The sequence below is a fragment of the Oryctolagus cuniculus genome, chromosome 8, assembly GCF_051225735.1.
Source record: "Oryctolagus cuniculus isolate XC-2025 breed Fujian yellow rabbit chromosome 8, ASM5122573v1, whole genome shotgun sequence".
NCBI lineage: Eukaryota > Metazoa > Chordata > Mammalia > Lagomorpha > Leporidae > Oryctolagus > Oryctolagus cuniculus.
In genome coordinates this window covers 47,715,694-47,729,162 of record NC_142874.1, presented here as the reverse complement: position 1 = coordinate 47,729,162, position 13,469 = coordinate 47,715,694, and the positions used below count along the sequence as shown (strand labels likewise).

Genomic DNA, 13,469 nt, shown 5'->3' with positions numbered 1-13,469 from the left:
GTGTGTGTGTGTTGTGTGGTGTTGTGTGTGTGTGTGTCTCGGAGGCGGCGGGGGGGGGGGCGTGTGTGCGGGAGGGGGGAGTCGCATGCGCAGAGTCGACCCAAACGGGCTCAGGGGCCGTCCAATCCGCTGAGAGCTGCGAGAAATCGAGTGAGAGAAAGCCCCGCAGCCCCGCCGACCCCATGTCTCTTCGGCACCCGGCACGCACCCGCCAGGCCGAGGGGGCGCGGGGCCGAGTGCGGACCTCAGCGCGCATCAGGGCTGGAGGCCCCGCGGAGCTGAGGACTCAGGTTGGCGGTAGCATCAGTGTCTACAGAGGGGGCCAGGAGCCCGGGACCAGGGTCACCTGAGCTGACGGGAGGGGAGGGCTGATTGGGGTGGAGGCCTGGAATTTAGTGGTAAGCAGCAGGCGGGGGAGGAGGCAACCAGGTAAGAGGTGGTCCGATTAGTCCTGGGGAAAACCTATCCAAGGCTGGCTTGGGCCGCAACTTTATTTGGGAGTTTCTTTTCCTGGCTAGGCGGAGACCGCGTAGCGCGGGAGGGGCTGGAGGCCAGCCCTTAGGTAGGCACCGCCTGGCCGCTGAAGCGTGGACCCGGCCGGCTGGGTGGGGTTGAGCAGGGTCACCGACCCAAGTAGGGGCCGCGGGCGCCACGAAGGGGCGGCGGCGGCGGAGCGCCAGAGGGGGCAGGAAGGGGAGGCGGAGGGCGCGGTGGGGGAGCGGGAGGCGGGTGCCGGGAGAACTGAAAGGACCTGAGCCTTGGGGGGAGCCGAGAGGGAGAAGGGGCGCCGCGAGAAACGGAGCCAGGCAGGGGAGGGCGGAGGCGCGGGGGAGGGCGGGCGGGCGGGCGGGGGCGCGGGGGCAGGCGCGAGGAGAGGGGAGTATAACTTGGCGGCCCCGACGAGAGGGGGGCACTTTCCGGCGGCGCCGAGGTCTGCAGCCAGCGCCGAACGGAGCTCGGCGTGCGCTCCGAGTTGTCAGTGGAGGCAGCGGGTGCAGCACCGACCGGGCGCGCGGAGAGCTGAGCCGGGGAGGCGGCGGCAAAGGGTGAGCGCAACTTCGTAGCGCCCTTTCCCGCTCCGGCTCCGGCCCGGCGCTTCTCGGGAGGGTCCCGGCGGCCGGAGCCAGAGAGCGCGCTGCGGACGGGCGCCCCGGCGGGCAGGAAGATGATGATGATGTCCCTGAACAGCAAGCAGGCGTTCAACATGCCGCACGGCGGCAGCCTGCACGTGGAGCCCAAGTACTCGGCCCTGCACAGCGCCTCGCCCGGCGCCTCGGCGCCCGCGGCTCCCTCCGCGAGCTCCCCCGGCAGCTCGACCAATGCTGGCGGCGGCGGAGGCGGCGGTGGCGGCGGCGGCGGCGGCGGCGGAGGCCGGAGCAGCAGCTCCAGTAGCAGTGGCAGCAGCGGTGGCGGCGGCGGCGGGGGCTCGGAGGCGATGCGGAGAGCTTGTCTTCCAACCCCACCGGTGCGTATTTCTGCATAATCACCGCTTAAAGGCACATTTTGACAGCCCCCTTTATCTGCTTGATGTTTTTTTCATGTCTGCACAGCAAATCACCCCACACCTCCAACCAATTTTCCCCCCTCTCTCTCTCTTAAGTATTCAGCGGGTCTTGCCTTTCATATTAATTTTTATGACCTGGGATGTTGCCTGTGCGCGTGTTGTGCCATGTTGTGTTGTGTTGTGTCTGCAGCCTCACTTGCCACCTCCTGCGTTCTCCGCTTCTGTCGGTGGCTCCGCTCCTCTCCTCTTCACCTCCTGTTTGCAGGATCGTTACTATTACTATTAGTATTATTATTTTAACGTTCTGGGAATGTTGTAGGCGCGGCGGCGGTGTGGAGCTCTGGGCCGGGGCTTCCGGAGAGAGCGCGCACAATTCCCTGCTGAGCGTAATGTGTGCCTTCTACTTGCAATTGCAGAGCAATATATTCGGCGGGCTGGATGAGAGTCTGCTGGCCCGCGCCGAGGCTCTGGCGGCCGTGGACATCGTCTCCCAGAGCAAGAGCCACCACCACCATCCGCCCCACCACAGTCCCTTCAAGCCGGACGCCACCTACCACACCATGAACACCATCCCGTGCACGTCGGCCGCCTCCTCTTCGTCTGTGCCCATCTCGCACCCGTCCGCCCTGGCGGGCACGCACCACCACCACCACCACCACCACCATCATCACCACCAGCCGCACCAGGCGCTTGAGGGAGAGCTGCTGGAGCACCTGAGTCCCGGGCTGGCCCTGGGCGCCATGGCGGGCCCCGACGGCACCGTGGTGTCCACGCCGGCTCACGCGCCGCACATGGCCACCATGAACCCCATGCACCAAGCGGCACTCAGCATGGCACACGCGCACGGGCTGCCCTCGCACATGGGCTGCATGAGCGACGTGGACGCCGACCCGCGGGACCTGGAGGCGTTCGCTGAACGCTTCAAGCAGCGACGCATCAAGCTGGGGGTGACCCAGGCGGATGTAGGCTCCGCTCTGGCCAACCTCAAGATCCCCGGCGTGGGCTCGCTTAGCCAGAGCACCATCTGCAGGTTCGAGTCCCTCACGCTGTCACACAACAACATGATCGCGCTCAAACCCATCCTGCAGGCGTGGCTGGAAGAGGCGGAGAAGTCCCACCGCGAGAAGCTCACTAAGCCGGAGCTCTTCAACGGCGCGGAGAAGAAGCGCAAACGCACGTCCATCGCGGCTCCGGAGAAGCGCTCCCTTGAAGCCTACTTCGCCATCCAGCCGCGGCCCTCCTCGGAGAAGATCGCCGCCATCGCAGAGAAGCTGGACCTTAAGAAAAACGTGGTGCGCGTCTGGTTCTGCAACCAGAGGCAGAAACAGAAAAGAATGAAATATTCCGCCGGCATTTAGGAGACTCTCGGCCTCTCCAGGGACGGCCCCTCGCCTCGTCCCGTTTCTCCCTCCCTTTCTCTCCTGCCTCTTTCTTTCCACCTTTGGTGACCAGGAACAATTCGGTTAAAAAAATGTGAATCTAGAGACAGAGAGGATGAAAGAGGGTGCGAACGACGAGAAAGCAACTGACCCCACACCGGCGAGAACGGGAAAAGGTTGCTCAAGGCAGAGAAAAACAAGAGATGGGATTTGTCAAAGTTGTAGCAAGTTGTCCCTTTTAACCCCACCGCGGCTTCTTCAGAGCAAACGAGGAGCCTGCTGTTTGAAGGAAGGCAGATGAGAGACAGCCTTCTCAAGGTCCGCAAGAACGACCAAGTAAGATTTGTTTTTATTCTTACAGACATCACACTTGTTAAGTTTAAAAGTACACTTTGCAACTATTTTTCAGAAATAGAAACGGATTCAGGACTGAAACTTTAAGCTAGAGTTGAAGCTTAATGTGATAGACATCTCTAAAGTATTTTGAATTAAAAAAAAAGATGGCAGATTTTCTGCATTTACACTGTATATTATATATATATTTTTATTGTGGTTCTTACCCCCTTCTTCCTTCTCTGAAGTGTTAATGCTTAAGAAAGAAGTCGCGCCTGCTGTGTTCACTGATCTTAAAAGCTATTATTAGATTATTGCCGAACAACCCTCTGTAAATTATTAATTTATCTCTCTAGCAACTTAATTTTGTGCACATCCTAATTAATTAAACTTAGTTTTAAAAAGACGGGGGAAACGTATAGCTAGTGATGTTCAAAAGATTTTGTTTGATGAGTTTACTGAATTTTTACAGCTTTTCTCTTATGCCGTGTTCCGTTTGGCCCATTTGTATATTCTCACTTTGAATGAAGATTGTTTTTTCTTTGTTTTTACTGCTAGTGTTCTGATTTGTAAGTCGACACTCAGTAATGAAGGTCTTAATCATCTAGACCTGATTCACTGTCCGAAGTATTGTTTACTTCGTTACATATTTAATGGGGATTCCCACATTGTCCCCTCTGTCTCACCCCTACATATACACCCACACACGCGCGCACACACACACATCTGTCTCTAACAGATGAGAAAAAGCAGTTGGAAGCATGACTGATGCATCCTTTCCTAGCTTTAGGGGCATTTGTCACTTGGTGTTTGCCCTTCCAGATTCCAAGATTTCACCAAGGCATCTCAATCTTCCAGTTTGCAATTGCTTTGTTGATTGCATTTAACATTGATAGGAGCCCTTCAGTTTTTCCTTTTGGAGGTTTGTTTGTAGAAAAACTAATTTGAACTATATGAAAGACAGTGCACTGCTAGTAAATTCACATTGTTTGGTAGAATTCTTTTGGAACAAAAAATAGGTATGTGATGACTGATACCTTGTCTATTGTAAATATTTCATTCAAAATGCACATATAGATATATTCTTACAAATTTTGCTGTATTGCTGTTCCATTTGAGGCTCTCTAAAGTCTTGAGTTCTGTATATGATCTGCTTTCTTGTTTTTGTTAATAGATGGTTTATTTACTATGGTAATGTATTAAGTTATTTTTGGTGTTGTTTGATTGTCTTTCATTGAAGAGATGATTTTAATGTTTTATTGGCAAAGTATGCTGCTTTTTTCATTAAAATATTCTATTAATATTAAATGGCTTTTAAAATGTGATGCTGCTTTAATCATTTATGTGGGAATTTTTTTGGTGGGGGATTTTTTTAAAAGCTGGAAGCACATGGTGATGGTTTATTGGGAGTGGTTAGTATTAAAGTATTGCTTGGACTTAGTAGGAGTATTACTCTGGGAAAGTGTAAAAGAACAGGGTCTATAACAGCCTTTTAATAGCCAGAGCTTGTCTCACAAGCTGCTTTGCTTTTCTGCCCAGAAAGAATAATGATATTTGACTCCAAATACCTCTCTTGAATTCCTTTCTCCACATCTGCAATGGAAAAAAATATCTTTGTACACAGAGATATTGGATGAAAACAATTTCACCCATTCTCTTCCATCTCTCATGGGTAATAGGCAGAAAGGAACTCAGCTCACTTTTCAGTAGCCCTGAGATACCGGGTGTGGCAAGAGACAAGGCCTGGTTAGGGAAGTTGTGCTCCTGGTTGAGGCCCAGAGGTGGTCCATCATAGTTCCCATTTTAATCACTTGTCCCAGAGAGCAGTGACCGAAACCACCAAGCCACAACAGGAAGCACTTTTCTTTTTTTGCTAGAATTATGAAGTATAGTCTCTGTCTGTCTCTCTCTCCCTTTCTCTCCCCTGTGTCAACCTTTAATGAAGACATATTTCCCTAATAGGTAGTGTATGGTTCAGAAAGAAATAAATACTGGTGGCTAGAAGGAGCAAACTTTTTCTTCTATTGTGACTTGCCCTGACACCAGAGTTGGTGGAAAACTAACACTGACTTGACACTGGCATAAGGAAATTCTGCCCACTTGATACAGGCAATTTCTATTTCTGATCCTGGTTTAAAGACTCCTCTTCACTCATTTTAATAACGTTTAGCTTCCCTATAACAATTGAGCATCGAATTAGGCTGATAAAGTTTTTTTTTCCCCAGTAAACCTCTGGTTTAGACATCAATTTGATTAACTTATACTATTAATTGATGCAAGGACATCTTGCTAATCTGTACATAAAATAAAGAGAAGAAACACAATCATCTTCCAGGGCTAATTCTACCACCCAGAGATGTGACTCCTCTGATATGAAACTGTCTTGGGGAAAGGAGGGTAAGAATGAATCAATTAAAATAGTTATAGTGGCTCAAATTAGGATTAAATGTTGTTGGAAAACTAATTTCCAATTGTAAAAGAAAGAAGTTTGAATATTGGATAGATAATGAGTAAAGGAATCTCTTTTTCTATAACCAAAATCAGAATATGTCTGAAGAAATAATATTCAAGTGTCCATCTAGAAATGAGATACAGTGCACAATTGCCTATGAAAATGTTGAAACACGTAGAGCGTTAAAAGACAGAAATGTGAATTCAGGTATAGTGATTTTATAGCTCAATTTTATTTCTATGTTTTGGAGGCTAAAATTTCATTCTTCCATTTCCTTCCCTATTCTTGGATTCATATTTTCTGAAAGTATTTTGAAAGAACCAGTACCCAATGTCAATATGCAGAGTACAGATTTCAGCACCATGGACAGTAACCACCAGTGGCTTTAGCGCTCATTCAACACATATTTGACCACATAATTGTAGCCAGCTGGAGAATTTTCTGCTTGCTTACTTTTTACAGAGTGAATAAAATGAATGAAATGGCTCAAAAGTATGACATATCAGGTCTGGTTATCTAGAAAAAAATGATTTTCAGTAAATAGTACCTTCCCTTACCTATATGTGAGTTATTATTGAAGGAACCACTGAGAGAAAGGGAGTCAGTTAAAGAGAAAAAAGGATAGGTATGCTGGTGTTTTATTTCTACAAAAATGGCACCTTAAACTGAAGAAAGAAATCCGGGAAAAGCAGTAAAAATATAGAAATATACTGAAGAGAAACAAAATAGGTGTTTATTCTTTTTGGAACATCTTGAAATGCATGACAACTTGCATGTATGCATGCATGTCCAAGATTCTCATGAGGAAGTGATATAAAAACAACTAAACCTTTAGTTCCACACATGAAACTGAAAACTTATACTTCCTTCTAATTCACTAAGTATTCTTTGTTCTTGGGCTTTTAAAACTATATAGCATTTTTAATTCATCTCTGTGTTATTACAAAGACTTTAAAAACTTTCTTGGTTACATGTTTCCATTCTTAGAGAATGCTTATATGCATGCCTTATGGGAAAACCAGAGTTTCAAAAAGAAATATTAAAGTTTTAATTAATGAGAGTAGCAAAGCCTCACCAAACCAACATGACATGGAGAGAAGAGAGTTTATCTTAATGAAGAAATTAAAGGTAAGAATAGAATGAGCCATACATAACTTACTGAGAAATATGCAGTTGATGTTGGCTTTCAAAATACTCAGTGGCAAACATGTCTGAAAATCTGTGTCATATCAATCAAATTGATTAACATTCATGATCTTATTTTTCCCTCAAAGTCCATAATTGATGTTTTATTGGAAAGAGATATACTGTGAATAGAAGCTCACCTATTCATCCTAAATGTTATGTTTCAGAACTATGTAGTTTAGTTTGTAAAAAACTTCCCTACAAGCAAACAACCTTTTGTTCAATGCTATCCTCTAAATCCAAATTGAAATAGAGTTAAGTCACCAACAGAAAAGAACATATAAGCTGTGGATTGATATTTAACTACTCTCTATACCAAAACATTATCAAATCATCCAGAAAGAATACAATTTCTTTTGGATATTCAACAATAGAGCAGTTAGTCAATTCTTCATCAGATTCAGTTTCATTAACACATAGTTTGGGAGGGGTAATGAACATATGAAAAAGCAAATTAAGCAGTCAGTATTTACACACAATGGAATACTCTCATAAATGACAACACATAGCTAAGTCTTTTTCACAATCCATTTCAGATCCTGTGACTTCTTTTTGCCAAGAGAATTGGAATTTGGGGAATAAAATGCTTTGTTTCAAACTTCAAGTAAATTAATTTAATTTATTTTGATTTATCTATTGAGGAAGCTCTTTGGGAGACAGTGGCAAAGGCATTGAAAATTCACTTGATTTTATAATGAATATTTTTCAGAGAATGAAGCTCAAATTTTCCTAGACAAGCCATGACAGCAAGTTTAGAAATTTATCTTTCCTTTTTCTGGCAAAAACAATTTCTATCTCAAGGTAAAGGATATGCATACATACAACTCCAAACTGTACATTTTAGTTGGCCCTGGAGGGAGAGGTTACAACTAAAGGGAATGAAAAAGTTGGGTTTGTATTCTGATAGGACAAAAAGGAAGACAAAGGTTTCCACACAGTTACGATGTTCATGAAGTCTACGTTTGTCAGGAGACAGATTTATGGCAATGAGAAAAAAATTGCTAAATTTCCCCTGCTTTGCCCCTTTAAAGGAGCCATTCCCAGTCCTGAAAGTCTATTATGAGCGAATTAATAAATTACACAGTGAATTATTAAATCCAGATAATTACAAGGAATAAGTAAGTAATCATTAGTTATCTCAGCTAATTACTGTGGGTCAGAGCCAGCCGGAATGCGAAATCCTCCGCGGGAATTGAAATTAACTTTGCACAGTGAGTCTCTCTGCTTGACATCCCCAGTCTGTAGGCACATGGCAGCTCCCCTGTGAGCCAGTCTTTCTATTTAACTTGGAGAGAATAGAAATAAAATTAAGTGGCAATGTGATAATAGGAAGCTACTCAGAAAGCAAACTGTGAGTTTTATTCTGTATTTTCAATGCCTGGGGATGAAAAGGTTTATTTACACCAGTCTCAAAAAAAAAATAAAAAATAAAAACAACATAAGGCACCCTTGTTGAGATGTTGAGATGGGCTTCCTAATACACACCACACACACACACACACACACACACACACACTTGACTGGTGTGACAGATTAGCAGCCCACGAAGAAGGCTCAAGAACAAACAGTTTGCACATCTCACACAAATGGGTGGTGGGGGTGGTGGTGAGCAGTCAAAAAGAAAAAAAGGAAATGAAAATATTGCTCTTTGCTTTCATCCTGCACAGTGGAAAGGCTGTCGAAAAGTGCAACCTGGTCTAATAATCTGTTTGTTTTGCTTGGGTAACAATATGCTTTCATCTTGCCACAGGAAGAACCAGCTTAGTGCAAGTGTTGTCTCTGGTTGATCTTTTGCCAGATGCTTCAAGAACTGATGTCACTCTCTTTCTCATACAGCATCACTTTGTGAAGCCAGCCTCTCCTGCCCTCTCTCCCTTCACCGTTACCAATCCCCCAGGCCTTCTCAAAGGGCAGAGAAGAGGGCAAAACCTGGTGCCTGTTGGAAAGTAGGAAATGTATCTGTGTGATAATGTGATCGTGTGTATCACAGGGCTGAGAAAGCCTGGACATACCAAGAAAACTGCTGTTAATGTATTAAAATGAGGCGGGAGGGGGGAGGAATCTAAGAGCTTTTTTTTTTTTTATCAATTGCAATTAGATGGACAGTCTTTCCGCTCATTCCCTGCTCTAGTCTGGGATGATAATAAAAATTTAATGAAGCCTGGGACGAGCAGAGAGCTCTGTCTAGGGACCATGGAATAGAATATTTTAACTGTACATTTATACCAACTGTCTGGCTTCAAAGACGTGACTGCTTTTAATCTCGAATTAGAAAACCACAGACTTGAAATTAAATATTAGATACCCTCGGATCCCCGTCCTTTCTGAAATATTGTCACGACTCTGTTTTCCTTCCATTGCCCCGTAATACACGTATCTCAGGTCTCCAATTACATTTCTGTGAATAATAGATGGCTTTGATAGGGAGCAGTATTCTGGTGCTTTTGTTGTTTTTTTTTTTAAATAGAGTTAATGCAATATTAATTGGCTGTAGATGTTATAAGAATGCGCAGCCCCCTTTTCAGGAACAAATCGATGAGGCAGGGATCAGGAGAGAGCGAAGGCGAAGGCTCTTCCCAGCCTGGGTCACTTCTTGGCGGAGGGGACCTCCTCAGAGCACTGGGTAAGTGAAGAGGCGCCTTGAGTTCTGCAGTTCTGGCTGATCTGGTTCCGCGGCCTGGAGAGAGGCCGACCCACGAGGACGCAGTGCGGAGAATGGGACCGGTGCGAGCGACAGGCAGAGCGCGGGGACAGCGACCACCGACCGGTTGTCCTTCTTGGCGGAGGCTGAGGTTGGGCGCCCTTCTGGCCAGCTCAGGTTGTGCGCAAGAAGCCAGATCCTCGCCCCCAGCTCTCAGCTCACCACCCTGGGGTTCCCCTTCAGTCCCAGCTCCCCTTTCCTCCCCTCCGGTCCCGAGCACGCACAGGAGAGAGAAGGGTGGGGAGGGAGCTTGGGGGAGAATCCGAAGGGTGGGGGTGGGGAGCGGAGCGGTCCGGCGCCCAGCGCAGGAAGAACTCCCCTCAGCCCCGCGCGGCCCCCAGAGCCTGGGGGAGCAGGCGCCTCACCAGGCGCGCAGCCAGGAACCCGCAAGAAAGAGAGAGGCCCGGGCGCCTCGCCCCCTTGCATTTTACTAATCACGTCTATTTAAATTCTAGCGCGGTCCGCCGCGCTCTCACCGGGAAAGCTCTGGAGAACTGGACCCATCAATTATTCTGAAAAAAAAAAAAAAAAAAAAAAAATCCCAGACTATGAGAGGCTTCCAGCCTGCGGGAGGGAGGCGGCAGGAGGAGGTGCAGACCCCAGCCCTGCGCCCGCTTCCCTCCCTCGCCGCTCCCCTCACGCACACCCGGGGGTGCATTTCACTTAGAAGCCCTGGAATCCCAGGGGGCTTGGGTGCATTCCTAGAGTTCCCGCATTAGGGAGTGGGGAGATTCGGTGGTGGGGGTAGGTTGGCACTGGCCTCGCTGTTCCTTGGGTCCTCGTAGAAAGGCTTCCGGACTGCGCAGATCCACGGCCTCCCGCGCTGCCGCCCCTTGGGCACCGCCCGGGTCTTACTTTTTGTCGGGTCACTGATGTGGGCCTAGTGGTTGGGGGCTGCTGGCGCGGAGCAGCATCCCTTGGCTCCGTGGTCCTGCAGGTGTGGGGCAGACTTAAGTTCAGAAGCCTTTTAGGAACCTCAGTTTAGACTCCTCTAGCGCACACCCCGCCTCCCGTGCAGGCTCCAGAATGCCCCAGGCCCAGCGGCAAGCCCGGAGTGCAGCTGGGCGCAAAAAAAGCACGGGTTCTCTCTCAAGTAGGGAGGCAGGGGAGCCCGCCCGGTAATTACTGCCCCCCACCCCTCGCCCAGCCTCAGCTGCCCCCACCCCGTCCTTGGGTCTGCAGCCATTACTCCAGCTGTCAGTGGGCGGAAAGCCAGCGCCTTCCTCCTGCCCTCAGCCTTTGCTGTCGCCCACAGAAGCCAAGGTCTCCCCTTGCATAGGGTCTGAATCCTGCTTCTTACCATGTTGGAATAATTTTTCATCTATACAATACTTCCTCTTTACCTTGCCTTCTAACTTTTCCATTTTCTGGATGCTGGGAGCATATGCAAAGTCTGATTTGTGTGTACCAGCCTGTGCGATTCTGTTTTTCCTTTGGTCATGGCAATGAGGTGCTCTTGTATCTTAGGGGTCTCCCTGAAATATTTAGGGCAGCAAGAAAATGAAAACTATGTATCCAGTGTTTTGAAAACAAGCCAACTGGTTTCTGAAATTCTTCTAAGAGGTGGAAGCCATCCTGTTAAACGAATGGGGTTTGATGTTCTACAAAACAGTTTACTGATATGTTTGTAAGGGGTTGGAAGGCTTGCATCAATGCACCTTGCGCTCTTGGCTCACTGCAGTGCTTAGGCTCATCTGGAGATGAAGGGTTAAATACACAAAGGGCACTTTCCTGGTGGGCTGTTAGTTTTTGCTAAGAGCAATCTGCATTTCTGTTCATTTTGGTTAAACTGAGTGGGCACTAGCTAATTTCCAGAGACAGAGTGAAATCTTGCTTTATGGAATTACTGATCTTATGTGTGAGGTGCTGGAGGTGGGGTTTATCAAAAGCCGTCACTTTATGCTCAAATTTCAACAGCAATTTGGGTCCCCAAAATAAGGGTAAGATTTTCCAAGAAGACTCCTGACCCTCCCATGGAACAGGCCCCTTTTCTGCTCTAGTCCTGACCTCCAACTTCCCCAGTATAAACCTCAGGGCTTCCTACTGGTTGCACTGGGAGTGAGGTGGGTCGGCTTTCCTTCAATGGAGACAGAGGGTTCCTTGAGCACTGGCCTGAACCAAATTGCTCTACAACACAGAGGGTCCTTTGTAGACTTGGCCTAAAGCCATACACTTACAGAGATGTAGATCCCAAGATCCTCTACTTCAGCTCTGACAACACACAGGCACACTCACAGAGTCCCTGCTCCAGCTCCCCTAGCATGCTTGCTGAAAATTTTCAAGCTCATGCAAAAGTCCCACCTTCTCAGTCTAAGCAAGATCATTGCTTTGCCTGGGGAAGCTACTTAAGAATCACTTCCTTGTGTATCTTTGTTTGATGATTTTATGGCTACAGGTGTTCTGCCTATCAGTCCCTCCTTTCTTTACCCAGAGCCTGATGCAAGATCTTTTGTTAGCATCACTTCTGTCTACAAAGGTGGAAGCCATCTGTGCTTTCCAGAAGGACACAGGGACCCAGTCTGCAGCTGGGCTGAGCAAGGACAAGGGGCTGGCATTACAGCCAAAGTTCTCTCTGGAGTCAGGGTGCAGTGCTTCAGACCCTGAGTTCTCCAGAGCTTCACTGTGGCTTCCAGAGACAGTAGCCTGGCCAACAAGTTTCAGGTTTCAAAATTTTGCCATGTGTGAGATTCCAACTCTGTCCATCTCAGTTCCTGGAGGTGACCACTGCTTCTCCTGGAACCGGAATGAAGGTGATTGCTTTCTCTTCCACCTCCAGAGTCTCAGCTCTTTGAGGGAAGCAGAACCTAGCTCCTGGCTACCATGCTTGTCAGGAGGACATCTGATCCTTCTGGGACAAGAGTGGCTTTGAGAGCCCTGGGGTCCACACCCTGAAATTAAGTCTCTAGTTTCTCTGCATCGGTCCTAATGGGGTAGGTAAGGATCAGTTGGCAACTTACTTTCTTTCATCAACTTTTCACTTTACAGCCCTGAGAGCTTTTAATTACAGTATTGTCAGAGGGGCCCATTCTTTCATTTCCTAAATCATTTCATTGATTTTTTTTTCTCATGCTGCTGCTTGATTTCCTTTTCGGTAAGACTTATTTTATTTTTCGCTGGGATTCACTCAGAGCTTGAGAGGTGAATAAGATAAAGAGAGAGGGTGTGAGGGCGTGACGAGTGGCTAATAGGAGGGGGATATCTGCCTTTCCCCCAGAGAGAGGGGAAAGGCAAAGAATGACCACACAAGCTGTCTCCTTGTCTCAGATCTCGAAGTGTGGATGTGCAATAGAGAAAAGGGAGCTGTAATTACATGGAAAACGCTTTGGTGAGAGGACCCAGACTAGTCCCCTCTCCCCAGGTAGTTTCAACTTGTTCTAGGAGTATGCCGATAACTGGTCATTAGTCTTGGTAATATGCATTAATTCATTGTAAAGAAAATGACAAAATGCTTCCCAGGTGGCACGGACTGCACACTCTAGGTGGGAGGTGGCACAAAAAGAATAAGCCGATGAAGTTCTCTGAGCTGACACTTGGCAAACACCGCTTCTAATTCTGACAAGTGCAGCTATGGTTCCTCCTAAAACCAGGTGAGATCAGAATTCTATGGCTTTGCCATGAATTTTGCTATGAACAGAACTCTGTGTTTCATTTCTCAAAAATGTACTTTTCAACGTCCAAGTCCACATCAGCAGAGAGAACAAGGCAGCAGGAAACACACATGAGTAGGATTTTGCTGTTGGACAAAGGGAAAGCCAACATTGCCCTTTCTGTCTGCTCCCATTGCTACAGAATCCTGAACTGGTGAGACTAAGGAAATGTCTGGGAGTGTCCACAGGTCCTGTGAACATCTCGATTGTGTGTGATTGGGGAGGGGATGAGAGGGGAGGGTTACACAGATTTAATGTAAGAAAAGGA

At 47.6% G+C, this 13,469-nt stretch overlaps 1 protein-coding gene across 1 annotated transcript; it reads left to right on the top strand.

The window, feature by feature from the left end:
- The first annotated feature begins 876 nt into the window (after nucleotides 1–876).
- POU4F2 (POU class 4 homeobox 2) lies at nucleotides 877–4,523 on the top strand. The gene is made up of 2 exons (XM_051820005.3): nucleotides 877–1,465; nucleotides 1,921–4,523. The coding sequence occupies exons 1-2, from the start codon at nucleotides 1,166–1,168 to the stop codon at nucleotides 2,860–2,862; spliced, it is 1,242 nt and encodes a 413-aa protein (XP_051675965.3). The 5' UTR covers nucleotides 877–1,165; the 3' UTR covers nucleotides 2,863–4,523.
- Nucleotides 4,524–13,469: the final 8,946 nt, after the last annotated feature.

What these genes read in the sequence shown, in the direction of transcription:
- POU4F2 (XM_051820005.3), top strand. Translation starts at nt 1,166, where the DNA reads ATGATGATGATGTCCCTGAACAGCAAGCAGGCGTTCAACATGCCGCAC. An exon ending in CTTGTCTTCCAACCCCACCG is followed by an intron (nt 1,466 to 1,920) that starts GTGCGTATTTCT and finishes TTGCAATTGCAG; the next exon opens with AGCAATATATTCGGCGGGCT.